This window comes from Aphelocoma coerulescens, chromosome 5 (genome assembly GCF_041296385.1).
Source record: "Aphelocoma coerulescens isolate FSJ_1873_10779 chromosome 5, UR_Acoe_1.0, whole genome shotgun sequence".
Taxonomy (NCBI): domain Eukaryota; kingdom Metazoa; phylum Chordata; class Aves; order Passeriformes; family Corvidae; genus Aphelocoma; species Aphelocoma coerulescens.
Genome location: NC_091019.1, coordinates 13,943,838 through 13,971,782, shown reverse-complemented (window position 1 = coordinate 13,971,782; position 27,945 = coordinate 13,943,838). Strand labels below are relative to the sequence as shown.

The window sequence follows — 27,945 nt, the reverse complement described above, 5'->3', positions numbered from 1 at the left end:
CAGAGGCCCCCCCATGCCCTGCAGGCACTCAGCACTGCACCCCGCTCGCTTTCATATCTTTATTAGAAAAAAAACCCCAAACTGAACCCAAAGTTCCTCTCTGGTTGCCCACCCCCCCCCAGGGTGTCTCAGCCCATGTGCAGGATGCAGGGGGCCCCCCCACCCCGGCTGGGGGGGGCACGGGGTGGGTGCCGGAGAGGGGCCCCCATGGGCTGACACTCTTTGGTTGGTGCCCGCGGGGGCTGGGGGATCCCCCCTCTGCACCCACACGCTTTGGGGGGGGGTTATGGCTTTGGGGGGCACCCAGGCACCCCCCGTGCAGGTGCTGGGGGGTCCATGCACACCTGTGGGGCGCACACCTGTGCCGTGCGTGCAGAGGGGGCCGGGGGTGCACCTGCATGCGGGGACACACGTGTGCAGACGTGTGCGTGCAGGGACACGTGTGGGCATGGGGGGCACACGCCTGGGGGGCACCTGCGGCCGCCTCCGCGCAGGGGTGTGCCTGAAGCGTGTAAATGTATGTATATATATAAATACAAATATATATATATACACCTGTGCACACGGACATGTGTGCTCGTGGCAGGGGGGCTGGGGGGCTCCTGCCCACGCGTGACCCCCGCGTGCCCCCCCCAGACCCAGTGGCACCTGTACAGGCACCGCACACGCGTGTCCTCACGCATGTGTGGCCCCACTGGCGTGACATGGGGTGTCATTCCCCCCCCCCTCCGCCATTCAGGGGGGTTATTTCTTTTTTGGGAAGAAGCTGAAGCGTTTCTCCTTGTCCTTGCGGGGCAGGGGGGCTTCAGGGGGGGCCGGCGGTATGGGCAGGGGGAGGGGAAGGCTCTGTGCCTTCCCACGGCTGCCCCGACACTCCATGATGGCTGTGCTCAGCCCCTGCAGCCAGGCCTGCAGCTCCTCCTGTGGGCATGGGGGGATGGTCAGGGGGGGCTCCCCTGGTCCCTCAGCAGCGTCCCAGCCACCCTCAGGGCCCCCTGGGTGATGTCAGTTGCTCCAGGTCTTCCCCAGGCACCCATGTCCCCTTGGGCACTGCCAGCCCTTCACCGTGTCCTTACGGCACCCCCGCTATCCTCTGCCCCTCTGAGCCTTGCTGGCCACTGCTGACCATGTCCCCTGGCCATCCCTGTGTACCCCTGGTCACTGCTGGCCACCACCACGTTCCCTGGACATCTACAGCCACCCCATGAACCCCTGGGCACTACTGGTGTACCCCTGGGAACAACCAGCCATGCTTTGTCCATCTGGACCTCTCTGACCACCCCTGTGTCCCATGGGCACCACTGGCCATCCCATGTCCCCTTGGGCACTGCTGACCACCACCACATCCCCCATCCACCCTGTGCCCCCTGGGCTCCACCAGCCACCCCTGTCCCCCCAGGCCACCCCTCACCTCATCCTTGCCATGGAACAGCCACTCACTGCCGTTGCTGAGCCTAGGGACAGAGCACAGATACCAGTGCCACGTCTGCCCGCCATGCCACCCCGTGTGGTGCCGCACCCTCACCTGAGCTTGAAGACGTGTTTCTTCTTCTTGTAGCCCGCGGGCACCTCGCAGCGGGCATCCCACAGCCCCAGGGGCTCCTCACCCTGGCACGGCAGCCCCAGCGCGCGGCTCTTGGCGTCCTTGAAGAAGGCGAGCTGGCCACCCCGCAGGACGCAGTACCGCGTGCTCCACGACCTGTGCCAGCACTGCGTCACCCCGGGGACACCGCCCCACCGGAGACACCGCGCTTGCCGCCGCCGCCGCCGCTGTGCCTACCGGTTGGATGCGCGCTTGGTGGCCGCCTCCAGGTCGTGTTTGCGGCCGAGGTAGCCCTCCAGCTGGATACTGCTGACACGGGCAGGCAGCGTGGCCGGCTCCTCTGGCTCCTCCCGTGGTGGCCGTGGGGTTGGTGACACCGGCTCCTCATCACCTGTCCTTGGCACCAGCTGTCGCGAGGCAATGGCGTGGTTACGCCATGGTGTCACCCACCCACTGACACTGATGGACCCATGGCAAGTTGTTGTCCCCTCCCATGGTGGCACTGGGCACATGGGTTGCTGTCACCAGTGGGCCATGGACCTCAGTCTGGTGGCCTGGGGGTGGGTCACCCCCAGGTCTCCATACCAGTGACCTCATCAGCTCTGGTATGTGGGAACTGGTGGCTGTTGGGAGGACCCTACTGAGTGGCTGGGTGCCAATGACCCCACCAGTTCCAGTATGTGGGAGCTGGTGACTGCTGAGAGGACCGCTCAGCATCCCCATGCCAGATGTGATTGTCTGCAATCCTGCAGTGAGCCCAGCCCTGGGACCCTCTGTGCAGTGCCAGTGACCCCACCAGATCCAGTGTGTGGGAACTGATGGTTATTGGGAAGACCCCAGTGAGCATCTGGGACATGGTCCAGCCCTGGGACTCAGTGCAGTGTCAACGTGTGTGTGTGTCAACCTGTCCAGCTCCAGTGTGCAGGAATTGGTGGCTACTGGGGGACCCCAGTGAGCGGCTGGGACATGGTCTAGCCCTAGGACCCCCAGATCTTGGTGCCAGTAACCCCCCCAGCTCCAGTATTTGAGAACAGGTAAGTACTGGGAAGACCCCAGGAATCAGCTGGGACCCTCAGCACAGTGCCAGTGAAGCCACCAGCTCCAGTACACAAAAACTGGTGGCTACTGGGAGGACCCCAGTGAGTGGCTGGGACACCAGCCAGCCCTGGCACCCGCCAGTCTCAGTGCCAGTGTCTCCTCAGAGTTGGGGTGATGAGGTTGAACCAAGCTAGATGGGCAGTCCTAGGAGCCACCTCAGTGTTGTCGCCAGCCCAGGGGACTTGGGGAGGTCTGGTTGAGGAATGTAGTGCCCGACAAAGGGGACACCCATCCAGCTGGGTGCCAGAGGAGGGGCTTGGCCAGGGCCCCTGTCCCCAAGGAGCCAGGAGATGCCCATGTCCCCGAGCAGGCAGAATTGATCTCGTCCGCAGGTATGTAGTCAGGGGTCTTGTCCCCAGGCAGGCAAATGTGATCTTGTTCCCAGGGAGGCAGGAGATGTCCCACGTAGAGGGGACTCCTGTCCCCAAGGAGGTGAAAGTGTCTGTGTTCCTGAGCAGGCAAAGAGCATCCTGTCCCCAAGGAGCCAGAAGATTCCCATATCCCCAAGAAAGCATCCCCTGTCCCCAAGGAGATGCCCATGTCCCTGAGCTGGCAGAAATGCTCTTGTCCCCAGGTAGGTTCTCAAGGATCCTGTCCCCAGGCAGGGGAAAGTGATCTGGTCCCCAGGGATCCAGAGGATGCCCGTGTTCCCAAGCAGGCTGGCAGTAAGCTGAGAGCACTCCTGTCCCCAAGCAGTTGAAAGTGGCCATGTCCCCAAGTAGCCAGAGAGGATCCTGTTCCTGAGTAGTCAGAAGATGCCCATGTCCCTGTGCTGGCAGAAATGATCTTGTCCCCAAGAAGCCGGGAGATGCCCATGTCCCCAGGCAGGCAGAAGAGGCAGAAGGGGTTCCTGTCCCCAAGGAGCCAAAGGATGTCCATGTCCCTGAGCAAGCTGGCAGTAAGCAGAAAGGGCTGCTGTCCCCAAGCTGATGAAAGTGGCCATGTCCCCAAGCAGGCAGAAGGGCACACTGTCCCTGAGTAGCCAGAAGATCCCCATGTCCCTGATCAGGCACAAATGAGCTTGTTCCCATGTAGGCATTCAAGGATCCTGTCCTCAGGCAGGGGAGAGTGATCTGGTCCCTGAGGAGCCAGGAGATGCCTGTGTCCCCAGGCAGGCAGAAGAGGCAGAAGAGGGAGAAGGGGCTCCTGTCCCTAAGCAGGCAGAGTCACAGAGAGCCATCGTGTCCCCACGCAGGCAGAGCAGGTGGGAGGAGCAGAGAGCTGGCAGCCAGCACAGGGGCTGGCACACAGTGACAATGCCCTGTGGGCGATGTTGCCTTGCAGGCTGACAATGCTGCGGGGTTTAACGCCCCACAGGGTGCTGACGCCTTGTAGAGTGACAATGTCCCACAGGGTGCTGATGCCCCACAGGGTGACAGTGCTCCATGGGGTGACAATGCCCCATACGGGTGACTGTGTCTCTTGGGGTGATGATGCTCCACAGGGTGAAAATTCCCCACAGGGTGCAGATGATGTCCCACAGGGTGACAGTGCCCTGCAGGGTGACGATGCCCCGAAGGGTGCTGATGTGCCATACAGCAATGATGTCCCTTGGGGTGACATGGTGGCCCCAGGGCAGACGCTCCAACTCTGGTCGCTGCACTGATCCCAGACACACACATACACCGTGGGTGCCACCCCCCATGTCACCCCAGGAGTTGGGGCAAAGGGGACCTGCAGCACCCCTCTGCCCACCCAGCCTTTTTGGGGTAATTCAGCATTTATTCAACACAAGGCAAGGACAAGGTGAGGGTTGGGCATGCAGGGATCTGTCAGCACAATGAGGTCACGATCACGGGGGCATGCACAGACATGCAGGGACACTTTTTTGGCTGTCGGGGAAGGTAAAAGCTAAACTCAAGAACTGACCGGCTCTGGTCCATCCGTGGTGGGCAGTGAAGTGTCCTGTGTGCTCACATCCTTCTTCTCCTCCTCCTCCTCTTCCTCAGAGCTGCACAGGGAGACAGTCAGTCATCATCCCCATCCCAGACATGATCCCACAGGGATGGGGCTGGCTGCTGCTCTCCTGTACTCCTGAGGGATGAAAGCCCTGTCAGAGTGAGGCTTGACCTTCATCTCTCCTCTTTATCAGCATCAATTTATTGCTTGGAAAAGGTAAATTGCTAAAAAGCCCCTTAACGCTAAAAAACATCCTTAATGGTTTGAGAAGAGGGATGTGGAAACTGTGTCCCTGGTTACATGGAACAGTGGTGGCATCCCTTACCCGGCCTCCAGCTCCCCATCCAGATCCAGGCAGTAGTCGGGAGCCTCAGAGCGCGTCGTCCCATCCCGCACCAGCCCCTCACGCAGGGACCGCCCGCCCAGGAGCTCCAGCTGCCAGGGAAGGGGTGAAGGTGTTAAGGGATGGGGGGGACACTGAGGCAGGGCAGCAGAGGCCTCATCCCAAGCCTTCCTCACCGTTGTCAGCTTCCTGAGGGCGGCAATGCGCTCCTCCCAGGTGGCTGAGGACTTCTCAAAAGCCTCGTGCCGCTTCAGCAGCTTCTCCACTGCATCCACCGTCTGCCCGTAGTCACTGCTGGCCAGGTAGGGCTCCTGAGCCATGAGCCATGACTCGGCCACCGAGGCGTCACGGGAGAACTGGCACACCTCCAGCACTGTGGGAGGGACAGGCAGTGCTCAGCCCCTGGACCACCCATCCCACCACACCCAGCACCACCACACTTCTCCCCAGCATCCCCGGCAGACTCACGCAGCCGCAGCCGCTCCCAGCGCTGCTCCCATGTCTCCATCATGGCTTTCCTCTTGTCCACCAACTCCACCAGCTTCGCCTTTATCTGCAAGGGGCTGCTGTCAGGGGGTGGGGTGGGCCAGACGGCATTGCCCCCATCGCCCCCTATCCCTGATTCCCTCACCTCTGGCGAGTCCTGGTGCTTGCGCTGCAGCAGCTTCTTGCCCAGCTCAATGCAGGTGGTGAAGTTCTTTCCCCGAGCATCCACCTCAGCCTTAATTCCCTGGTGATATCTCATCAGCAGCTCCACCGAGGAGACATCCCTGGGGACACAGGCACCAGTGTCAGTGGTGCCGTCAGTTCCATGTCCCATTCCGGGTGCCTGCTGGGTGCATCCATACCTGGGTTTCTCCTGTGTCTCAATCTGCCGGACGGTGCTCTCCATCCAGGAGAGCAGATCCCGTGCCATGCTGAAGAAGCGGTGTTTGTCAGCCGTGTCCACCAGCCGTGCCCGGCGCCCACTGCACGCTTCCAGCAGCTCCTGCAGCGCTCGGGACACCTCCTGCTCCTGCTTCTGGATTCCAGCTGCCTTCTCCCCGGCATAGGCGGTCTGCAGGCGTGCTGCTGTCTCCCGAAACTGCTGCACCTGCACGGAGAATCACAGAATGGCTTGGGCTGGAAGGGACCTCAAAGGCCATTGAGCCCAGTGTCCCATCACGGGTAGGGACACCTTCCACAAGATCATGGGGAATGCTGAGTGCTGGCATCCACGCCAGGCTGGAGCCTCACCTGTGCCTCCAGCAGCTGGAGGTCCCTCTCAAAGGCGCTGTGCATCCGGTGGAAAGCCTCCACTGTGCCGGCATCCTCGCCCAGATCCTGGGGCAGCTCCTTGCGCCGGGCAGCGATGAGGGCCAGCAGCTCTCCGCCGTCATAGAAGTACTTGTGGAGGTCGTGGGAGGCAGCGAGGAGCTGCATGCGGGTGTCGATCAGCTCCAGGAGGTCGGCCCAGCTCTCATTCAGCCCATCCTTCCACTCGGCTATGGTGGCCGCCTCAATGTGCCCCGCGTCGATGAGGTCCTCAATGGTAAGGTTCACCCGGTCCACGCGCTCCTGCCCCACGCTGCCTGTCTCTCGTGCAAACTCTCGAAACTTCTCCCGCAGGAGCTGCATGGAGGGAAGAGGAGTCAAGTCACCCCCCTCAAGCCACCCGCTGTCACTGCCACAACCATCCCATCATCCTCACCATGACATGGTCCAGGTCTTGCCCCATCTCCGGGGAGGAGGCGACCACATCACGCTCGGCAATCCACTGCTCCAGCTCTTCCACCTCCCGCTTCAGCTGGAAGAGGTGTGACATGTTCTCCAGGCGCCGGCGGCGCTCCTCGGCCGCCTCCTTCAGCCCCGCGTAGTGCTTGTCCACCTGGCCCTGCAGCCGGATGATCTGCTCCCTGCGCGGCCCCGGCACACAGACACCCAGTTCTCACCCATGAAAAAATGTCCCCAACCCACCTGTGTTGACATCTGGGGGGTTTGGGGGTGAAGGACCCGCTTTGTGCTCCCCGTATCCCTCTGCGACCACCTCCCTGCCCAAATGGAGCACCTGACAGTGCCAGAGCTCCAGCCAAACCCCCCGCCCACGCAGTGCTGAGGGCACAGGGTCACCCTGAGGGACAGGGGACACACGGCGTGGCACCTACCCCTCTGGGTGGCCGGCAGAGAGCAGCTGCTGTGCCCTCCCTGCCAGCTCCTTGATGGTTTGTCCATAGTCCTCGATGGAGCGCAGCTGCCGGACATGTCTCTTCAGCATCATCAAGCAGCTCTCCTCGTCCTATGGCATGGAAAACATCGGTGCCATCAGCACCTGGCATGGTAAGGGAACAGGGACTAGGGTCTAGACCCAGTGCCCACCCTACAGGAATGTCCTGGCTCTATCTGATGCCATAGGGAGAAATGGTGAGCTCAGAAGAGCATGGCATGGAATGGGATGGATAGTGTGTAATGGCAGGGGAATGACACATAAGAGCAGGACACACGGTGGTGTGTCACATATGGATGATGTTCAACTGCACAGCGTGGGACCACCTGGATCAACACTGGGCATCCCAGCAAGGCAGGGCCCAGTGCAGCACAGACCCCGCCAAACATGGAGCACCACATGGAAACACTCCTCACCTTTGGTTTCTCCTCAGGTCCCATGAAAAGCTCCTGCTCGCTAACCCAGGCCTCAGCCTCATCAGCATCCAGGTAGTACTGCTGGGCCTCTCCGGCCTCCTGCAGGCGCTGGTGCCGGGCAGCTGCCTCCTCCTGCAGCGTCTCCCACAGTTCCCGCAGCTCCTGTGCCAGTACCGCCAGCTCTGGGCCTGGCTCCTCACTGCTCCCCGCTGCCTCTCCCCGGCTGAGCACCTCACCCAGGCGGGGGGCATGGCCTGCCAGCTCCTTCTGCAGTGTCTGCCAGCAGGAGGGAAGTCACAGTGAGAGTCACCCATGGGATGGATCCCGAGGGACCACCCAGAATGGTGGGTGTTGCTGCAGTACCCAGGCTCACCTCGTTCCTCTTGGTCAGGCGCTGCACACTTGGGAGGTCGGTGCCGTGATCCGTTGACCTTGCCAGGGAAAGCCGCTCCTGCACCCACAGCTGCAGGAAAGAGCACCCAGTGAGCCCCCTACAGCACCCATGGGTAGCCCCAGCCCCCTGGCCCTCGCCACAGCAAGGATACTCACTGTCTCATCCTCCAGATCCCGCCCCAGCTGGTACATGGCCTTGGCAGTCTCCAGCTCCTTCCTCTTCCTCTCCAGTGGCTCCAGCAGCTCAAGGACTCGCTGCTGGAGCATCTGCTCCTGCCTGGTGGCATCTGGTACATCCCCGGCACCAGGGGTGCCATGCCACCCCAGTTCCTCCAGCTCCTTCATCCACGTTCTCACTTGCTCTTCCAGTCTCTGGTGGGACAAATCCATGTGAGTTAGGGATCAGAGCCGAGATGGAGAACCCCAGTTCCATTTGGGAACAAACCCCATTGCCTTGGGCCTCCTGCCCCTTTCCAAAGGACCCAGTGAGGTGCCAGCACCCACCGTCAACCTCTTCAGCAACAGGTTGGTGGCGGTGAGGTCCTTGACCTTCTCAGCGTGGCGCAGCTCCTCCTGCGCCCGCCCCAGCCAGCTCTCCAGCTCCCCATAGCTCCGGGCGTACAGGGCCGAGCGCTCAGCCTCGAACAGCTGCCGGCCCCTGTCCTCGGCAGCGCTGCGCAGCCCGGCCCAGCGCTGGCGCAGCTCCTCCAGCCGCTGTGTCACCACCGCGCTGTACTGCGGCTTGCGTGTGGCCAGCTCCGTCCCCTCCTGCAGCAACAGCAGAGAGGAGGGTGGTCACTGCGGCATGGGGGCATCCCACCCATGCAGCAGGCTGGGAGCGTTCCAGAGTCATGGAATTGTTAAGGTTGGAAGACACTTCTCAGGCCATCGAGTCCGACCATTCCCCCAACACTACCAAGGCCACCACTAACCCATGTCCCCAAATGCCACATCCACACAGCTTTTAAACCCCTCCAGGGATGGGGATTCTACCACTGCCATGGGCAGTCTGTGCCAGGACTGCACAACCCTTTCCCTGAAGAAATTTTCCCTGATATCCAATCCAAACCTTCCCTGATGCAACTTGAGGCCTTTTCCTCTTGTCTTTTCCCTTGTTCCCTGGGAGCAGAGCCCAACCCCCACCTGGCTGCACCCTCCTGTCAGGGAGTTGTAGAGAGCGAGAAGGTTCCCCCCTGAGCCTCCTTTTCTCCAGGCTGAGCCTTCCAGCTCCCTCAACAATTCCTCATGCTCCAGACTCTTCCCCAACACCATTCCCTCTCTCTGGCCATCATGGTGCCAGCACCCACCGCCTCAATCTTCTCCAGCCAGCTCTGGTTGGGTGCCAGCTCAGCCATGAATGCCTGGTGCTTCTTCCACTTGCTGTGGAGACCACGGGTTTCTCCATAGGAGACATCCTGAGCCATCAGCATCTTCTCATCCACCCAGGCGTCAAACTGCAGGGAAGGGGTGTCAGTGCTCAGCAGTGTCAGTAGGGACCCCCGGGGGGTGTCACAAGCTGTGCTGCATTCCTACCTCCCGGCAGCTCTGCAGGAAGGTCTGTAGGTCGTGGTTGTCCTGCATCAAACCCACTGCTTCCTCCACCTTGTCCATGACGGCTCCATGCCTGGCAGGGGACCATGGGTGTGCAGCGTCAGCCCTGCTGCCCACACGCTACCCACCCACCCGCTGGCCCTGCGCCGGACTCACCGCTCCTGGAGAGTTTGGCACTTCTCAGAGATCTTCTCGGCAAAGATGTTCTCCTCAGCCACCAGCTTGGTGCCACCAACTACCACCTCCGGGACCTTCTTGGCATTGCTCTCCACACTGGCACGGAAGTTCTGGAAGCGGTGCAGGGCAGCAGCCGAGCCCTCCAGCGTGGAGGGCAGCTCCAGGTGGGACAGTGTGTACTCCTGAGGGACACAGCAAGGGATCAGCACACAATCACCCGTTTTTGGGGTGCCTGTGAGCCAAGAGACCCAAAGGACATCACTTGAGCACCCACCTGCTTGGTGAGGAGGATCTCTGCCTGCTTGGTGTCGCGAAGGAACTCCTGGAAGTCGCGGCACTGGGTGAGGAAGCGCTTCCGAGCCTCTGCCATCTTGCCCAGGGCAGCCCAGCCATCCTTCACACCGCCCAGGCGCTGCCGCAGCCCCTCGTACTCGGGGTCCATCTGACCCCCCAGCACCCGCTCCCCCGCCTCCACCAAGGCGGTGAAGGCTCCTGCATGCTCCTCGGCGTCGCGCCAGGCAGCTTCGTGCCGCTGCAGCATCTCCTCTGCCTCCCCCAGTGATGCCGGCACCTCATCAACGGCCGCCACGGCTTTCTGAGCGCCAAAGAGCCACGCCTGGAAGTCATCCAGGTCCTGCAGGAAACTCCGGAGCTGCCCAGCTTCCCCTAGGGACACTGCTCGCTCTGCCAGGGCTGCCTGCAGCTCATCCCAGGCGGACGTGGCCGCCGCCAGCTTCTGGGCCACTTCCACAGCCACTTCAGGCCTCTCCTCGGCCAGGCGCTCAGCTTGGGAGCGCAGGGCAGCCAGGCGGTCCTGGGCCACCGCCAGCTCCCGCTCGATGCCGTAGAGCTTGCGCTGGGTGGCCAGGACGCCGGCCAGGTCGCGGCCGAGCTCGGCCGTGGCCTCCACTGCCCGGGCTTTGCTTTGCAGCCATTTCTGGGTCTCCTCGGACTCCAGGTTGTAGTTGAGGAGGCGCAGGGCTGAGCCCACTGCCCGCTGGCGCTCCGACACCAGCTCCCGGAACCGACCCCACCTGTAGGACAGCAGTGGAGGATGGTGGGGAACGCACCATCACCGCGTCACCCGCTCGCCCTGGCATCACCCGCCACCGCACCTCTCGTTAAGCTGCTCCCGGCACTGCCGGACCTGGGGGCTCCGGGGGTGCCCGCTGGCCAGGAGCCCATCGGCTGCCTGGTTGACTGCAGCAATCTGGGAAGCCACGGTGGCCATGTCTTGCTCCAGCCCGTCCAACCTGCAGGAATGTCCAGGTTTAGAACAAGCAGCAACTCAGGACAGGGCACGGCAGCACTGCCACGGTGGGGGCTCCTTCCTACCTGCGCTGCGTCACGTCCAGGTCCTCCAGCGCCTGCGGCACCTCCAGCTCTCCCAGCCAGGTCTCCTTGGAGCCCATCCAGAGATGGCAGGCGTCGCTCTCCCCGAAAACGGTGTAGAGGTCCAGGGCGTCCTGCAGCTGGCGGCCGCGGCGCTCAGCCAGCGCGGCTGCCTCGGCGTGCAGCTCCCGCAGGGTCGCCAGCCGGCTCTGCGCCTCGGGGCCGGCACGCAGCTCCGGTGGGAAGCCCTCGGCCTGCTGCGCCAGCCTGTCCAGCTGCTCCCGGGCGGCCGCCAGCTCGTCCAGCAGCTCCTGGTGCTGCCGCAGCAGGACGAGGGTGCGGGATTCATCCTGGCCCAGCTCCTCGGCGGCCGCCCGCCGGCGGGCATCCTGCAGCCCCTCCGCCAGCTCCTCCACCTCCGCCTGGAACTGGAAGAAGCCCTCGGCTTCCCGCAAGCCGCGCCGTCGGAACGCCGCCAGCTCCTCCAGCTGCGCCCACAGCGCCCGCACGGCCGCCCCCCGCTCCCGCAGCCGCTCAGCCGCCCGGCCTGAGGCTGCCAGCCCCTCGCCCACCGCCAGCGCCTGCTCCAGCCGCCCACCCCGGCTCCTCAGCTCGGCCTCGAAGGCGGTGTGCCGGCGCTGGAGCAGCAGCACGCCCGGCAGGTCCTTCCCAAAGTCCAGGGAGGAATAGAGCTGCTCCTGCTCCTTGATCCAGCTCTCTGCCTCATCCAGCTCCCACAGGCAGGTCCAGAGGGAGCGGGATTGCTCCAGCAAGGCTCTCCTCCGCGCCGCCAGTACCTGCAGCTCCCGCCGGCACATCTCCAGGTGGCTCACGCGGTCCCGGATGACTTTGGGGTCGCAGGGACGATAGCCTGGGCAGGGAGCAGGGTGAGTGGTCGTCAGTCCAGTGTCCTGCTTTCCCTTTGCCACGCCAGGGATGCTGGGGTGTCCCGGCACACCTACCCTCAGCGTCGGCAAAGCGGAGAGCAGCAGCGCTGATGGCCCGGGTCTTCTCTGCCTGTACGGCCATGTCGGCCTCCAGCAGACGGTGGGTCTGCAGCAGCTCCTCTGCTTCCAGAAGGTGCTTCCCAGATTCGGGAGATGCCAGCTTCACCTGCAGGAGACCCTCAGCCATTACCCACTGACACCCAAAACTCAGCAGCAGCACCCCAACATCTATCTCCCTCCTCAGGGAACTCCCTCCAACACCTGGTGGAACAAAGACACCTCACCCATGTGACACCCAATGTCCACAGCTCACCTTGACCTCATCCATCCAGTCAATGCAATGGAGCATCTCCTGGAAGAGGTGCTGCAGAGTGAGGTTCATCTCCAGGCGCTGGCGTCGGGCAGCCAGCAGCTCCAGGAGGTGCTCCCAGAGCCGCAGGATGTTGTCCTTGCGCCCGTTGATGCGCTGGATGTCGTGGTAGCCCTCCAGCTCCAGCTCCTTGGCCACTGCCTCGATGGCCTGCACTCGCTCCCTGTAGGCAGCTGTGTCCGTCTCAATGGCCTCGTGCTTCTTCTTGGCTGCCTCCACCGCTGCCAAGTCCTGCCCAAAGTTGTCCTGCCCCGGCACAGAGCCCGAAGTGAGGCTCTGGTGGAGCTCCCCAGGGTGGAGGTCCCTGGGGTGGGGGTCCCCGTCCTCACCTGGGCCACCAGGCGCTGGTTCTCGCTCAGCCAGGCCTCCCGCATGGCTGCTTTGCGGTCGAAGCGCCGCGCCAGCTGCTCCAGCTTCTCCTGACGGATCAGCTCGTTGCGCAGCGCCAGCTCCCGCTCATGTTCCGCTTTCTCCAGCTGCTCCCAGGCCTGGGGGAAGGCGGCAGTGGACAGGTGGCACCTGTATCCCACGTCCCCCCACCACCCATGTCTTGTTCTGTGGGCGAACCCCACCAGGACCCCCAGGTGGTGGAAGACAACCTGCTATGGGATGGATCAGTCCTGCCCCAGGATGAATTCAGTGTGTCCTGGAATGGACCTGAACTGCCTCAGGAGATGGACTCAGCCTGCCCCAGGGCCCATCCCAGCCTGCCCAAGGACCTGAACTGTTCTCGGATGGACCCAGTCTGCCTCAGGAGAGGAATTAAATTTCCCCCAGGAGATGGACCTGACTTCACTGCAGGAGACAGCCCCCAGCTACTGCAGCAGATGGAGCCCATACCCGGTTGATGTCAGAGACCAGGCGGCCCTCATGTGGGGTGTAGACACGCTGGTTGTTGGCCCTCATCCGTGACTGGATGGTGAAGAGCAGCACCTCCAGGTTGCCCTTCTCCTGAAACCTGCCCCAGAGAGAGCTCAGCATTGGGCACCCTTGGGTGCCCCACACCACCAGGCAGGCACGGGGAGCAAGGGGCTCTTACTTGGGGGGCTTCTCCACGGTGCGGTATGTGCTGAAGGCTTGCAGCTGGTGCTGCACCCCAGCCAGCGAGTTGGCGAAGCTGCGACTGTTGAGGGAGGCAATGGTCTGCTCAATCCAGGTGAGCAGGTCAGATGCCAGCCCCCCATAGCCCTCGATCATCCGCTCCGTCTCCTTGGCGTGCTCGATGACCTGCAGCAGGACCAGGGGTGAGCGTAAGAGGCTGGCACCCCAAGAGAACACCCCTGATCACCTCAACGCCATTCCCTACCTTGCCCAGGCGCCTTCCCTCCACCTCCAGCACCTTCATCTTGGAGAAGTAGTGGTAGAAGGCCACCACGTAGGTGATGATGGACTTCTCATCAGGGTTCTCCGTGAACACATCTGCCCAGTGTGAGCGAGAGGTGTCACTCCTGACCCAACCTCAACCCACCCCACAGGCCACCATGGCCTCATGAGGTCCCTCCTGTGACCACCCATGCCCTGCTTCCATGTATTGGGAACCTCTCTGTGCTCCATGGAGCCCAGGAATGTCCCAGGGGAAACTGAGGCAGGAGGATTGGCAGCAACTGTCTCACCTTCGGGGTCGAGGAGAGGGGTGATGCCCAGGTGCCGCTCTGCCACACTGAACGCATGCTCTAGGTTGTGCCGGGCATTGGATTTGGTCAGGTTTTGGAAATCAACCAGCTCAGGCCTAGGGACAGAGGGCATGGGACAGGGGTGACACACCTGCGGGACATCTCTCAGTGCCACTGACACCCTGGGGCCTGCTGCTGTGCCACCTACCTGTGCTTGTGGATTAGGGCATTGAAGGCCAGCCCATCCTTCCAGCTCGAGGTGAAGTTGGTGACATTCACATGTGGGTACCTGTGATGGGGACAGGGTGTCACTGTCACCCTCCGGATACTCCTGGACCCTGATGTGGTGGCATGGGGGTCCCACCACCTACCCTGCTGTCTTCATCTGGCACCAAAGCAGCAGTGCATCCCTGGCAGAGCGTGTCTCCCGGCCCTCCTGTGTCTCCACGATGATGTCCTGGATCTGGGGGCAAAAGGACATTCTAGGATTGGAAAAGCAGTTCCATGCAGGATGGCTCCCACTTGGGAATGAGGTGTGGAGTGGAGGGATGCCCCAAACCACCTGTCCTCACCTGGAAGCGGAGGATGATGGTCCAGATGAGGCCGAGGACAAGACGGTGGTTGCCATCCACGATATCGTGGGAGCCCATGTTCTCCAGGTGCACCCGCTGCTCCTTCAGGAACTGCAGCGCCTTGTCCACGTTCTCCAGGCAGTGGATCCGCATCCGGCCCTTGGTGGGCTTGGGCTGGGGCACGACAGCACTCAGCACCCTCCCCTCCACACCAGGTACCCCAAGCCCTGCCCAGGGACACCCCCACGCCCATGCTGCCACCACAACCCTTGGCCAACACCAAGAGAGATGGTGTGGTGTGGCAGGCCACAGGTCCCAGGGTCTCCAGCTGGATGGGATTCCTACCAAAAGCTCTCCTGACAGCACTTCCAGCAGCTTGATGAGCACCCGCCCGTCCCGGAGGTCCATGTAGAGGTCTGAGATGCGGCAGGTGACACGAGCCAGGTGCGAGTTCACCCACTTGGTGAAGGTTTTCTTCTGCACGGCCTCCCGCTCGTCTGCAGGGACAGTAGGAACAGGGTCACTGACAGCGGGGACAACCCAGGTGGGACCGAGGGGACCTGCCACCCACCTGCCAGGGCTTTGATGCGGGAGCGCTCAAAGAGCCGTGCGGAGCTGTTGTCGTTGTCCAGCTCATCGTCGGACGCATCCCAGCGGACATTGATGCGGCTGTACTGCTGCTGCAGCTCCAGCTGCTCGTAGTCGTTGGCCGAGGTCATGGTCCCGGTGTGCCCCGGCCCAGTGGCCGTCGGCTACCGGCGAGAGACCCCTGGGGGACAGCGGGACAGTGAGCATTGGTGCGGCCACAGTGGCTCGCCGGCCCTGCGGCACGTGGGGATTTGCGGCTCAGAGCTGTGGGATAAGCTGCTCAGAGGGATTTAGCCTCGCCCCACCCAGGTGTTGGGGGGGCACCTGGCAGCTGCCCGCTCCAGTACCCCCATGCTGCGCCGTGCCGAGCTGTGCCAGTGACTATTTACAGTGCTGTGTCCCCACCCGGGTCCCTCTGCCCAGCTGAAACCTCAGCCCAGGTCCCCAGGGGTCTCCCCCCAAGTCCTGGGATGCCCCCAGGTAAGGAGCTGCTTCTCACCCCCAACCCGACCCCTGTGCTGCTCAGGGGCTTCACCAGCACCGGTGGCAGAAAGTGGGTGACAGCTGCCGGCAGGGGGGGGCCACCCACCCCCGGGGATATTTGAGACACAGATAGGACATGGCTGGTATCTAAAAATGCCTCCGAGCAGCTGTCGGTAGCTGCTGGGGCCCCTGAGGGGTGTGAGGAGATGAGTTGGGGCTCCCCACAGCCAGCAGCATGTCCAGGACCCCTACTGCAACCTGGAGTTGCACAGAGCTCTCAGCTATGGGTGCCAGGGGAAACCCCGTGTGCCCCGAATCCCTGCTGTCCCCATGAACTGTGACAGGCCGTGGGCCCCCAGGCCCCCTTCGGACTCCCTGGGCATCCCCCAGGTCCCCCCTGGCAGGGTTATCGGGGCGGCCCAGGCTGTGCCACACCCCAACTGCACACCCTAATCGGGGCGGCGCAGGCAGGGCCTTGACTTGGACCTGGCAGCACTGGGAGCATGCAAGGATGTGGAGGAGCGTGCAGGAGTGTGGACAGTGCAGCAAGGACATGAGGGAGCATGCCAGAGTGTGCAAGTGTGAGGAAGGGCATGCAGAAGGGTGGCAGAGTGTGCACCTGTGAGCCAGGACATGTGGGGACTTGTCACAGCGCCCATATTTGAATGAGGACCTACAGAAGTGTGCCAGAGTGTGCATCTCTGAGCAACGACACACAGGGACATGCCAGAGAGTGCCCAGGTGAACAAGGACAAGTAGAAGTGTGCCAGAGTGTGTATGCCTGAGCAAGGACATGCGGGAACATGCCAGAGTGTGCACATATGACCAAGGACATGCAGGAACGCACCAGAGTGTGTATGGGACACATGCAGCAGGCACACGAGTGGGTGTTAGGGCCCATGCAGGTGTGTACCGGAGCAGGCAGGAGGGTGCTGGAACCAGGCCTACAGCCTCTCATGCCGTGACTCCCTGCCTCTGCCAGAGCACCCAGCTCACCCTGGCAGGAAAGCCTTGTGGGAGACCAAATTTGGGGATTTTGCCCCCAAAACTTCAGGATCTGCCAGCAGGATGGGTGTGCTAAGTTGTGTCAGGTCTCTGCAGGACACCTCAGTTCTGACTGTCCCTGTCAACACAGCAGTGGGGCCATGGCCTCGAGCATCCAAGGAGGAGAAAGAGCAGGAGGAGGAGGAGGAGGAGGAGGAGGAGGGGGAGGGGGAGGAGGAGGAGATGACGCCGAAGGGAGCCACAGCAGGCCCATGGGAGCATGCTGAGCACGGGCGCTCACCCACCCTTTAAATCTCCCTCCACCACACCGGCGCCTTCTGAGCATCCCTCCCTGGCACAGCCACGCCACCACCAGCACCCGCCACCCGGGAATTGTCATTCCTCCCGCTCAGCGTGCGGAAAGCTGGGAATGCCAGCATGCCGGCCTCGCCGCCAGCATCCTGCGGCCGTGGCCCGGGCAGCGTCGCCTTCCCCGGCCAGCGGCTCGGCACAGTGAATCAGCACTTCCCGGTGAGGGGCTGGCACTGTGCCACCACCACAGTCCCCCCGCTGGGCATGGGGGATGTCCCCCCACACCCCAAGGGCAGCCAGGGCAATGGTTGGCACCTGGCGCCCATGGCACCCTCAAATCCATTCCCTGGCTCATCCCTCACAGCCACAGCATGCTGCCGGAAAGCCCATTTCCAGTGCACAGAAACTCATCAGAATCCCCCAAAACACCCCAAAATTCTGCCCCATCACCACCACCCAGAGCCTGGCATGTCCCTATTGCTCCACTTCACTAAAACACTTGGATTTGGCATCTCCCCCATGTCCACAAGCAGCCATGCTCTGGTTGGGAAGGGGCAGGAGCTGGGGGGCATCCCCCCAGTCCCCCAACAGTCTCCTGCCTGCCAGGTGCAGGGCCAGGGCCGGGAGCAGATGGTCCCTCTCGGCACGGCCGCACGGCACAGCACGGGGTGGTTGGGCATGGAAAGGCACAGCACGGCTCCTCTGGCTGCGATGCCCCGCTCCGGCCAGGGCTCCCCGGCCACACTCCCACCCGCCAGGAGAATTTGGGCTTCCCCAGGGCCACATGCCGGCCATGCCAGGACTGTCCCATGTCACCCAAGCCGGTGACACGCACACGTGCTGACACTCTACAGACATTTTTGGCTATAAATAGGCCTCCCCCAAGCACGGCGCCAGCCAAGCCCCGCTCCCTTCTTAGGAGATGCCCCCCCGTACCCCAAAATCACCAGCGAGTGCCCCCAAACCATACAATAGCTACAAAATACTCTGTGGGGGGCCATGCTGGCACCAAGCAGGGTTTTCTGAGTCTCCTGTGCTTGCCACAGTCTTCCAGCGCACCCCAATCCCCTGGCTTGGGAGCTGGAGATTTATAAAAGGAAAAGCTGGGAAATCAGGCCTGGGGGGCTCCTAGGTTATTGGGGTGAAGGTAAGAATTCCCCCAGCCCAACACCCACCCGGGAGCATCCTCCTGGCACCGGGACAAGGGGGCCAAGGGCATGGCCCCCTAAAAACCCTTTCCATTAACTCCAGTTTGCCCAGTTGCTAAAAAGTGGGGGACAAAGTCGGTTGGGTGATGTGTCCCACCAAGACCCTCAGGACTCGGCTTTTCCATCGCGTCCCAACAGTGCTGGGAGCACCAAGGACTGGAGTGGGGAGCCCTCCAGGGGTTGGCACCCCAGGAAAAGTGTTCCCAGGGTGTCCCCACACTGTCCCCGGGCTGTCCCCAGGGTGTCCCTAGAAAGTCATCGCCACTCGCCCGCCCCGTCCTTCCCGAGAGCAGCCCCGAGGGACACGGGGTAACAGCAGATCTCCCGAAAAGGGGGCTCAGGCTCCCCGGAGGGCTCTTCACCACCCCCCAGCAAACTTTCCTCCGTGCCCACCGGCCCCCCCCGGTACCGCGCCCGGTGTTCGGTGCCGCACCCCCCACCCGGTATCCCCGGGGCGGGCAGCGTCTGCCGGTGCCCCCCCCCCGCGTGTCCCCGGGGAGCGGCGCCTCCCGCTATTTCCCGGTCCCCCCCGTGTTCCCCGGAGCGGCGCATCCCGGTGCCGCGGGGTCTCACCTGCGCGGGGCGGCGGGCGGGCGAGCGGCGGCGGCGGCGGCGGGGCCGGTGCGGGAGCGGGGCGGGGGGAGCGGAGCCGCCCTGCACCGCGATATAAATAACATTATCTGGGCGCGCAGGGACATTCCTACCCGGAGCCGGCGGCGCTGCCCGGCCCCGATAGCCCCGCTCCCCCCGGGAGGGCCGGGCCGAGCCGACCGGGCGGGCGGGGACGGGGATGGGCGCAGGGACGGGGACGGGGACGGGCCGCCCGCCCCGCAATGCAGCACAGCGGCGCCCCCCGGCCGCCAGCGCCACCGGCACCGGCAGCAGCACCAGCAGCACCGACACCGGCAGCACCGGCATCGGCAACATCATTGGCGGCAGCACCGGCAGCAGTACCGGCGGCAGCACAGGCGGCACCGGCACCTGCAGGGTGCGGAGAGACGCAGCGCCCCGCCGACGCCCGCCGGGGTCCCCGGCCATCCCCCCCGGCGAGCCCACGTGTCCCCCGCTAGCCTTGGATGCCCCCCAGCTAGTCCTGGGTGTACCCCATTAGCCCTGGATGCCCCCCGGCTAGTCCCAGCCATCCCTCAGCTAGCCCTAGGTGTCCTCCACTAGCCCTGTGAGTTCCCCAACTCGTCCCAGGCACCCCATAGCTAGACCTCAGTGTACTCCAGCACGTCCCAGGCACTCTCTAATTAGCCTTGGGTGATCCCCACCAGCCCTGTATGTCCCACAGCTAGTCCTTGGTGTCCTCCACCTAACCCAGGCAGTCCCCAGCTAGCCCTGGATGACCCCCAGCTAGCCCAAGCCCCCCTACAGTCATCCCTGCGTGTCCCCCACTAGCCCTGGATGCTCCCCAGCTAGTCACAGCCAGGCACCCGGCACCTGGCCCTGGGTATTTCCCACTAAGCCAGGGTGTCCCCCAGTCAATTAACAACACCCTACAGTTGGCCCTCAATGCCCCCCAGTAGCCCTGGATGCCCCCCAGGTACCTCCCAGGGTCTCCCACTAGCCCTGGATATCCCCCAGCTAATCCCAGGCAGCTCCCAGCTAGCCCTGGGTGCCCCTCGCTAGCCCTGGATGCTCCCCAGGTCACTCCAGGCGTCCCCCACTAGCCCTGGGTGCCCGACTAGCCCAGGCCCCCCCCGGTTACTCCCGGTCGCCCCAAGCAGCCCCACGGCGCCTTAGGCCCCGCCCATTTCCTCAGGCCCCGCCCATCCAGCCCCAGGCCCCGCCCACGCCCGAGCCCGAGCCCCGCCCCATCGCTGAGCCCCGCCCCTCGGCGCGGCTCTCGCGGCATCTGCGGGTGAGGGCGGCGCGAGATGTGCGGCGGCTGTGTGGGCACCGAGTACCCGGAGCGGGTGAGGGGGGGCGCGGGGGGCTCCCGCACCGCCCCCGGCACCGGCACCGGTCCCAGCCTGTGCTCCCGCCCTAGGGCACCACCTGCCTGGAGGGCGGATCTTTCCTCCTGAACTTCGTGGGGTGCGCGCAGTGCGGCCGCCGGGACTTCGTGCTGGTCGGCAACCGGGCCGCGGGCCTGCACGGCGGGGAGGAGATCGTCACCTATGACCGTGCGGTGGGGGGCACCGGGGGAGTGAGGGCCCGGGGAGGCTTGAGGGGGTGGGGGAGCCTTTGGGATCTGGGTCTTGGGGTTCTTGAGGGTTGGGGCGCCTGAGGGGGCCTTTGAGGTCTGGGGCTCTTCGGGGGCTGAGGGGACATTTGGGGCCTGGGACTCAGGGATCGCTGAAGGTTGGGCGGGGGGCTTGAAGGCTGGGAGGGGTCGGGGGTCCGGGAATGTTGAGTGCTGGGAGAGACCTTGGGTCTTGAAGGTCTTGAGGGATGCTGAGGGCATTGGGGGACCTTTGGAGTCTAGAGCTTGGGTGATCTTGAGGGTTAGAGAGGGCTGGAGGGGACCTTTGCGATCTGGGGGTCTTGAAGGCTGGGGGCCACAGGTGGAGGCCTTGAAGACTGAGGCCTGGGGGTAACATTTGGATTCTGGGATGTCTTGAGGGCTGGGAGGGAGTTCTGGGGTGTGATGGGGAGGGCTCAGAGGTCAGAGGAGGGGGAGGCCTAAGGGAGGATTAGTTTGAGTAGGGGAAATCTGGGGTCTCAATATTTGGGGGTTCCTGAGGATGGGAATGGTGGATGCCCAGGAAGGGGGTCTCAGGTTTTAGAGGAAGTGTCAGGGAGTCGCCGATGGGCATTAAGGGAGGTGTGTTGCAGGGAGGGGAATTTTGGGGGCTTCATGCTTTGGGGACTGGGACATCTATGCCCCGGGGGTGAGGGCAGGCACAGAGGATTGGGGCTTGTCCCAAGAGATGGGGAGTGGGGGGATACCCCAGGGACAGTGTCCATGTCCCCTCACCCCACTGTCCCCTGCCCCACAGACCTGTGCAAGAACTGCCACCACCTGATTGCACGCCATGAGTACACCTTCAGCATAGTGGATGACTACCAGGTTTGCCTCTTGTCCCTCAGAAGCCCTTCCCGGCTCCTCTGCCTCTGGAATTCCATACCCACCCTTCCATGGGCTGATTCCCACCTTCCCTGGGATGGAGCCTCAAAGGATTCAGAGCCACATCCCTGTGCTCAGGGCTACCTGGAGTCCCCCCAGCACTAATCTGTGCTTTGTGGGGGAAGCCCAGCGCAGCTGGCATGGGAATGTGGGTGATGGGAGGGGGCTGTGACCCCCATTCCTCATTGCTGGCACATCTCCTATGCAGCAAACCGCTGGAAAAAAGGCTCAGGGGAGCCAGTGGGGCTGGAAACAAGATCCCCTGGCTCTGATTGCAATCGGGGATCGGGTACCAGATCTGGCTCGGGTTTCCCTGTGGGGGAGCAGGGCCGTGGCAGTCCCCCTTTTTCCAGCCCCCCCCCCGCCTTTTCCTTCCCCCAGGAATATACCATGCTGTGCCTGCTCTGCGGCCGTGCTGAGGATTCCGTCAGCATCCTGCCTGACGACCCTCGCCAGATGACCCCGCTGTTCTGATCCCCACGTGTATCCTGGGATGAGCTTCCAGGAGCTCTGGGAGATCCCTGGAACTGTAGTACCTGGGGACCACAGTGTCCCTAACATGATTTGCTCCTCCAAACTTCCGGCCTGGATGCAGTGAACGCCTGACACCGGATGCTCCCATGTTTCTGGAGCATTTTGGCTCCAACCCTGACTGCAGGGATGGGATGCAGTGCCATGGCCTGAGCCCGCCATGTGCTGAAGACCTAAAGGGGTCCCCAAAACAGGATCCAAAGGGATTCCCACCCCATCCCGCCTCAGGAGCTCTCATGTGTGGGGCAATAAATGTGACATGTGACAGCTTGGTGGCACAGGTGGGAGTATTCAGGGGGTGGGCTTCACCCACTGGAGCTGGTGAAGGGTGTTGGGTGCTGATGCAGGGGACTTATCTTCATCACAGGAGCCTGTGGAATTCCTCCTTAGCCCTTTCCAGCATTGGAGAGCCCACTGCACTCTCCCAGTGCTCTCTTAAACCCTGCAGAGAAAGGACTTGGATCATTTTGCCTTCCCAAGGAGTTGGTTTGGGGTCACTTCCCCCTGCCCTGGGGTTTGTAACCTGGCCATGCCCTGCTGGGAATTCCATGTTCCTGAGGCGGGAAGGAGCTGGGTGTGGGCAATCAATGCCCTGGGGTGGGTGAGGTGCTGCTCTTGGCACCCAGCCCCAACAACACCCACGGGGAACTGGGTGCAACCAGCCTGGCACCCACCTATCCCTGAGCCACCATTTCCTGGATCTGGCACCTCAGGGATGCTTCCTCTTTCCTGCTTGCCCCAACAGCCCCCAAAAACCACATGGTATGGGTATGTTCCCAAAAACCTTATGAATCCAATTACACTCCCAAAAACCACACAGATCTGGGCATGCTCCCTCCAGCTCATTTATTGCCACCAGCCCGCACCACCCCCATGGCTCCAACCCTCTGCCCCCATCGAGCCCCCTCCCCATGGAGGTTTCGGAGGGGGCTGTCACCCTGCGGAGAGCTGGGGCCATCCCGGGGTGACACCAGAGCCAGGATCATGCTGGAGCCAGGATCACGCTGGAGCTGGGATTACTTGGCCAGCTTGAGGAGACGCTGGATGTCAGGCTCCAGCTGGGCTGTGGGCACACGGGGGCTGTAGCGCCGGAACGGTTCCCCCTCGGGCCCCACCAGGAACTTCTCAAAATTCCAGGAGATATCGGAGCGCCGCACAGGGCTCCAGGTGACAAAGCGGGGCTCGGCCATCAGGTGTGCGGCCTCGTCGGCCGGTGCGGGCAGGTGAGCCTTGAGGTAGGCAAACACGGGATGGGTGTCGCTCCCATTCACCTGACATTTCTGGAACAGGGTGAAGTTGGGCTCAAAGCCACCCCCGGGCCGCACATGCTTTAGGGTGTTGAGGATCTCCTCGTTGGTGCCGTTCTCCTGTGGCAGGAAAGGAGAAATCCAGAGCCCTGTGTTTCCCAACTCCTCACCCCCTGCCTCATAGCCCACAGGACTTACCTGGTATCCAAACTGGTTACAGGGGAAGCCCAGCACGACCAGCCGCCGGGGGTAGCGGGCTTGGAGCTGGTTGAGCTGGGTGTAATCCCGCACTGTGGTGCCTCAGAGCGATGCCACGTTCTCAATCAGGACTACACGGCCCCGGAAAACACCGAAATCCACCTTTTCCCCCTGCAAGGAGGTGGCGCTCAGGTCGTAGAATGACTTGGCGATGGGGACGGTCATGGCTGCAGGCGTGCGGCTGCTTGTGCCCGTGCCCCGTGCTGCCTCTTAAGGGCTTCCCGGTGCTCACGTCATGGTCCAAAGGTCTCCAGGCCCTGCCGCGGCTCTGGAGAAACTGGAGCCGCCCATCCCACCCGTGGAAGGAGGAAGATGGCACAGGGCCAAGGTGATGCTCTACCTGCCTCAATAATTCATGGCACGGCGCGGTGCGGCTGCTCATCCCAGTGCCTGCAGGATGTGGGATGCTGGGAGGGGGCACAGCATGTTCCCGAGGGTTGGGAATACCGGTGAGAGTTGGGGAATAACAGGAGTTGGGGAATAACAGGAATCGGGGAACTGGGGCTCTGTGGGGTGGAGGAGGAGGGGACAAGTGCCCCGGTACTCCTTGCCTGGTGCTGCCATGGCATCACCTCCGGGGCTTCCTGTGCTGCCCATCTCAGTGCCCACCTGTCACAGGGCCCACTGGTGCCCACTGGAGTGCCAGCTCCACCCTTGGGCCTATCTGCTGTGGTGCCCACCGTTGTCCACCTAAATCCCAGTGGGTTCCATTGTCTTAGTGCCCACCATCATCCCAGTAACCACCCATCCCAGCCTGCCACCATCCCACTGCTGGCTCATTCCAGTGCCACCATCAAGCTTTCTGGCCCTGTCCCCACAGCTGGAGCTGAGTTGGTAGCCTGGTGGGCCATGGTGGTGGCCTTGGCACCCCACGGGCACCATGCCCCATGCCCCTGTGCCCAGCCTGGAAAGGGGACACCATCCCAGCAGCCCCAGATCACCCTCAATTATTGATCACTGCTCGGGTATCCATGCCCAGGCTGTGCCTGCCACCATGGCATCGTGCCCGCAGCCCCCCCGGAGCACACGGACCACCAGCCCCTCCAGCATCACCTTTATTCTGCAAACCACTGTGTAAAACCAGGGGTCCCACGGGCACGGGGTGGGCATGGGGTAGGCACACAGCGCCTGGACAGCCCCCACCCCACCCGCAAACTGAGGGGAGCACAGGTGCCAGGAGGGGGGGGCCCCCTTGCCACCTTCCCATCCCCCTGTCCTGGGGGTGTCCTGTGTAGCCCCCCACTCCATGGGAGCTGCCCCAATCCTGCCCCCACCATGCCCCCCGACACAGCCTGGGGAGGAGGGGTCAGGGGGGTCCCAGCCTTCAACACCAGCAGGTTTTCGGGGTGTCCTCGCTCCCCAGGGGCTGCTGCTCATCCTCCTCCAGCCGGGCCAGGGTCGGGGCACAGGGCAGCCCCCGCAGCTCATCCAGTTCTTTGCGGTGCGCCTGCAGCACCAGCTCCGTCAGCCGTGTGAAGGACTGTGGGAGAGGGGTGGGGTGAACCTGGGAGACCCCTCCAGTACCCCCTAACCTGCCCAGGCCAACCCCAGCCCCCTCAGAACCCCTCCAGCCCCCTCATTTCCTTCATACCTCCTTGATGTTGAGGTTGCTGCAGGCACTGGTCTCGTAGAAATCCATCCCGTATTCCCTGGCCAGCTGCGGCACCAGGGGTTTGGCGGGGGGGGGGGGGGGGGAGGGGGGTAGCATGATTTGGGGGCAGGGGGGATTCAATACCCCTGGCCCCCCTTTCTGGAACGTGCACAGCTGGGCACGGACAGACAGGAGAGCTGTGGGGGGTGGCTGGCATAGGGGCTGGGTGCTGGGTGCAGGGGGCCCTGGGAGGGGTGCTGGGTGCTTTGGGGTCCAGAGGTCACTGGGAGGGATACTGGGGGTCACTGGGTGCTTTAGGGGTGCAGAGGAGCACGATGGAGGTGCAGGGAGGGGTTGAGAGTCATTGGAACCCTGGGGGTGCACTGGGCAGTAAAGGGGTTTCCTGGATGCTCTGGGAGCTGCAGGGGGAGTCAGTGGTCCCTGGGTTCAGACTGCAGGAGCACGGGGGTCCCTGGATAAAGGCAGGACTGCAAGAAGGCTGTTGGGGTCCATGTGGAATGCAGGGGGGGCTCGTGGAGGATCTGGCCATGCTGGGATTTCAGGGAGGTACACTGGGTGCTTGGGGGGTCAAGAGGTCCCACGGGGGACACTGAGGGGGTCACTTTGTGCTTCAGGGGTGCAGGAGACCATGCTGGTGGTACAAGGAGAGGTTAGGGGTCCCTGAACATTTTGCAGGTAGGGAAGAGGGAGCCTTAGGGGTGCACAACCACCGCAGGGGTGGAGGGAAAGAGGGTTCCTGGGCACTGGGGTAGCTGTTTCTGGGGTGCCTGGGTACAGACTACAAGAGGGTGGGGGGTTCCTGGTTGTGCTGGGAGGGGCTGGGGATGCTTGGGGGTCCTGGATAGAGGTAGGGCTGCAGGAGGGCTGTCAGGGTCCCGAGTGCAGAAGGGATCAGGGAGTGGCTGGCCATGCTGGGGGTGCAGGAGGGGTCCTGCCCCCCGGGGGGGGGGGCACAGAGCAGCCCCCGCTCACCTGCAGCCCTTGTTCTTTGGGCACTTGCCTCTTGTGCTCCTCGTCTGCCTTGTTCCCGATGAGGATTTTCTGGACGCCATCAGGTGCATACTGGGCAGAGGAACAGTGTAAGGACCCCCACACACACATGACTGGGGAACCTCCGGACCTCCCCTCGTTTACACCCACCTCATCCACGTCGCTGGCCCACTTCACAATGTGCTGGTAGGAGCGCTCACTGCTGATGTCGTACACCAGGAAGATGCCCTGCAGGGGGTGGGGGGGGCAGCCGTTGACACCCCAAAACTGTGCCTCAGTTTCCCCTCTCCTGTGCACCAGGACAGGGAGCCCCCGTACCTGTGCCCGCCGGTAGTACTGCTTGGTGATGGTCTGGTACCGCTCCTGGCCGGCTGTGTCCCTGCCCGGGGACAGCGGGTCAGTGCTGCCACCCACGGCATGAATTGGGCAGGGCTCAGCCCCTACCTGGGGTGGGGGGAGCGGGACTCAGACCCACCAAAATTCCTTCCCCCTTCACCCCGGGATCCAGCGCTGCCACTTACCAGATCTGTATCCGCACCTTGATCCCATCCACTTCGATGGTCTTCATCTTGAAGTCGACGCCTGGGGTTAGAATGGGAGAGGTTGTGGGGTGTCCTGGTGTTCCCCTCTGCAGTAGCTGCTGTCACTGGGGGCCCTCTGGTCCCCCCACCCGTCCTGACCCACCCCACGCCCCACCATGGCCTGGTGCTGGTCCCCACAGCCGGTGCCTGGCCTGGCAGGAGGCCCCGGTGCCAGATGGTGATCCTGGTGCTCCCAGTTCCCTGGTGCTGTATCTGTCCACTGCTCCCAGTTCCCCAGTGCTACGGCTTCCCGGTGCTGTGGCTGCCCAGTGCTCCCAGTTCCTGGCTGCACGCTGCTCCCGGTTCCCCTGTGCCAGAGGTGCCCGGTCCTCCTGGTTCTCCTGTGCCCATGATTTCCTGGCTCCCGGTTCCCTGAACCCGCGGCTCTCCGGAGCCCGCGGGTTCCCAGTTTCCCCGTGCTGCAGCTTCCCGGTGGTCCCGGCTTGCGGGTGCCCACGGTTTTACCACGGTTTTCACGTTCCCCGATGCCCACGGCTTCCCGGTTCCCCGGTGCTGCGACTCCTGATGCTCCGGGTTCCCCGGTGCCCACAGTTTTTCCCTTCCCTGGAGCCCACGGTTTTCCCTCTCCCCGCTGCCCACGGTTTTCCCGCTCTCTGGTTACCTGTTTCCCCATGTTCCTAGTGTTGCAGCTCTCCAGTGCCCACGGTTAACCCTTTCCCGGTGCCCCCGGTTTTCCCGTGCCCACCACTCCCCGGTTCCTCGGTTCCCACGACTGCCGGCTGCCCTGGTTTCCCGTTTCCTCGATCCTGTGGCTTCCCAGTTCGGTAGTCCCGGTTCCCCGATGCTCACGGTTTTCCCATTCCCTGGGTTCCCATTTCTCGGTTGCTGCGTCTCCCTTTTCCTCCCGGTTCTCCGGTTCCCACGGTTTTCCTGCTCCCCGGTTGCCCATTTTCCCGTTTCCCCAGTGCTGCGGCTTCCCAGTACTCACGGTTTCGTGGTGCCCACGGCTCCCCAGTTCCCCGGTTTCCCTTTTCCCCGGTACTGCGGCTCCCAGTGCGCCCGGTTACCCGGTGCTGCGCCTCCCCATTGCTCCCGATTCCTTGATGATCCCGGTTTCACGTTTCCCCGGTGCTCCCGGTTCTCTGGCTTCCCGTTTCCACGGTGCTGTGGCTCCCAGTCTTCCTGGTTGCCCGGTTCCCCGATGCTCCCGTTTCCCCGGTGCTGAGCCTCCCCACTGCTCCCGCTTCCCCGATGTTCCCGGTTCCCCGTTTCCCCGCTCCCGCGGCCGCCGTGCGCTGCCGGTGCCGGTACCGATGGTGGAGATGTGGGCGGGGTGGAACTGGTTGTCGGTGAACCGGCAGAGCAGGCAGGTCTTGCCCACGCCCGAGTCCCCGAGCAGCAGCAACCGGAACAGCACGTCGTACTGCTTGGCCATGGCGGGCCCGGGCCGCCGCTGCCGCCGCCGCCGCCGCCGCCACCCTGGGGCCGCTCCGGGGCCGCGAGCTGCGCCGCCGCCGCGCCGGGCCGGGCTGGCACCGGGGGATGCACCGGGGCGGGGCGGGGCGGGGGCGGTGGCGGCGGGAGGGGGCACCGGGGGGGGGAAACGAGGGGGGCGACACCGGGGATGGACCGGGGGATGCTGTGGGGAGCGGGGAGGGGA

The 27,945-nt window shown here is 63.4% G+C and overlaps 4 protein-coding genes across 7 annotated transcripts; 1 reads left to right on the top strand and 3 right to left on the bottom strand.

Annotated features, from left to right (window-relative positions):
• Positions 1-45: 45 nt before the first annotated feature.
• Positions 46-18,667, bottom strand: SPTB (spectrin beta, erythrocytic). 3 transcript variants are annotated; one of them, XM_069016668.1, is made up of 36 exons: positions 18,606-18,667; positions 15,029-15,226; positions 14,803-14,954; positions 14,458-14,631; positions 14,257-14,348; positions 14,094-14,174; positions 13,886-14,001; positions 13,579-13,691; positions 13,312-13,499; positions 13,113-13,230; positions 12,602-12,760; positions 12,216-12,518; positions 11,918-12,068; positions 10,959-11,826; positions 10,739-10,876; positions 9,898-10,657; positions 9,603-9,805; positions 9,429-9,519; positions 9,203-9,349; positions 8,400-8,663; positions 8,052-8,267; positions 7,876-7,965; positions 7,503-7,778; positions 7,028-7,158; positions 6,574-6,778; positions 6,120-6,494; positions 5,732-5,976; positions 5,515-5,653; positions 5,352-5,436; positions 5,060-5,256; positions 4,866-4,975; positions 4,511-4,592; positions 1,781-1,950; positions 1,526-1,699; positions 1,412-1,454; positions 46-921 (listed from the first exon to the last, which is right to left on the bottom strand). In XM_069016668.1, exons 2-36 carry the CDS (start codon positions 15,174-15,176, stop codon positions 745-747), a joined length of 6,981 nt encoding a protein of 2,326 aa, XP_068872769.1. In that variant the 5' UTR covers positions 15,177-15,226; positions 18,606-18,667; the 3' UTR covers positions 46-744. The 3 variants fall into 3 exon arrangements, with proteins under 3 accessions (XP_068872769.1, XP_068872770.1, XP_068872771.1); XM_069016669.1 differs by lacking the exons at positions 46-921; positions 1,412-1,454; positions 1,526-1,699; positions 1,781-1,950 and adding an exon at positions 1,958-4,243; XM_069016670.1 differs by lacking the exons at positions 46-921; positions 1,412-1,454; positions 1,526-1,699; positions 1,781-1,950 and having other exon boundaries at positions 4,500-4,675.
• Positions 18,668-19,870: 1,203 nt separating this feature from the next.
• On the top strand, positions 19,871-21,903 carry CHURC1 (churchill domain containing 1). The gene is made up of 4 exons (XM_069016680.1): positions 19,871-19,951; positions 20,026-20,161; positions 20,978-21,048; positions 21,487-21,903. Exons 1-4 carry the CDS (start codon positions 19,913-19,915, stop codon positions 21,577-21,579), a joined length of 339 nt encoding a protein of 112 aa, XP_068872781.1. The 5' UTR covers positions 19,871-19,912; the 3' UTR covers positions 21,580-21,903.
• Positions 21,904-22,457: 554 nt separating this feature from the next.
• On the bottom strand, positions 22,458-23,724 carry GPX2 (glutathione peroxidase 2). The gene is made up of 2 exons (XM_069016677.1): positions 23,082-23,724; positions 22,458-23,003 (listed from the first exon to the last, which is right to left on the bottom strand). The coding sequence occupies exons 1-2, from the start codon at positions 23,304-23,306 to the stop codon at positions 22,653-22,655; spliced, it is 576 nt and encodes a 191-aa protein (XP_068872778.1). The 5' UTR covers positions 23,307-23,724; the 3' UTR covers positions 22,458-22,652.
• Positions 23,725-24,127: 403 nt separating this feature from the next.
• On the bottom strand, positions 24,128-27,782 carry RAB15 (RAB15, member RAS oncogene family). Of its 2 annotated transcripts, none has more exons than XM_069015914.1 (7): positions 27,597-27,782; positions 26,265-26,325; positions 26,062-26,122; positions 25,894-25,971; positions 25,726-25,815; positions 24,733-24,798; positions 24,128-24,621 (listed from the first exon to the last, which is right to left on the bottom strand). In XM_069015914.1, exons 1-7 carry the CDS (start codon positions 27,718-27,720, stop codon positions 24,466-24,468), a joined length of 636 nt encoding a protein of 211 aa, XP_068872015.1. In that variant the 5' UTR covers positions 27,721-27,782; the 3' UTR covers positions 24,128-24,465. The 2 variants fall into 2 exon arrangements, with proteins under 2 accessions (XP_068872015.1, XP_068872016.1); XM_069015915.1 differs by lacking the exon at positions 27,597-27,782 and adding an exon at positions 27,274-27,523 and having other exon boundaries at positions 24,130-24,621.
• Positions 27,783-27,945: the final 163 nt, after the last annotated feature.

Excerpts from the sequence above, each read along its gene's own strand:
- SPTB (XM_069016668.1), bottom strand. The coding sequence starts at position 15,176 with ATGACCTCGGCCAACGACTACGAGCAGCTGGAGCTGCAGCAGCAGTAC. Across the intron at positions 7,779-7,875 it reads GCCTGACCAAGAGGAACGAG|ACACTGCAGAAGGAGCTGGC; the intron begins GTGAGCCTGGGT and ends TCCTGCTGGCAG. Across the intron at positions 922-1,411 it reads TGTTCCATGGCAAGGATGAG|GAGGAGCTGCAGGCCTGGCT; the intron begins GTGAGGGGTGGC and ends CCATGCCCACAG.
- CHURC1 (XM_069016680.1), top strand. The coding sequence starts at position 19,913 with ATGTGCGGCGGCTGTGTGGGCACCGAGTACCCGGAGCGG. Across the intron at positions 19,952-20,025 it reads GCACCGAGTACCCGGAGCGG|GGCACCACCTGCCTGGAGGG; the intron begins GTGAGGGGGGGC and ends CTCCCGCCCTAG. Across the intron at positions 21,049-21,486 it reads GCATAGTGGATGACTACCAG|GAATATACCATGCTGTGCCT; the intron begins GTTTGCCTCTTG and ends TCCTTCCCCCAG.
- RAB15 (XM_069015914.1), bottom strand. The coding sequence starts at position 27,720 with ATGGCCAAGCAGTACGACGTGCTGTTCCGGTTGCTGCTGCTCGGGGAC. Across the intron at positions 26,326-27,596 it reads CGCCCACATCTCCACCATCG|GCGTCGACTTCAAGATGAAG; the intron begins GTACCGGCACCG and ends TTCTAACCCCAG. Across the intron at positions 24,799-25,725 it reads CCAAAGAACAAGGGCTGCAG|CTGGCCAGGGAATACGGGAT; the intron begins GTGAGCGGGGGC and ends CTGGTGCCGCAG.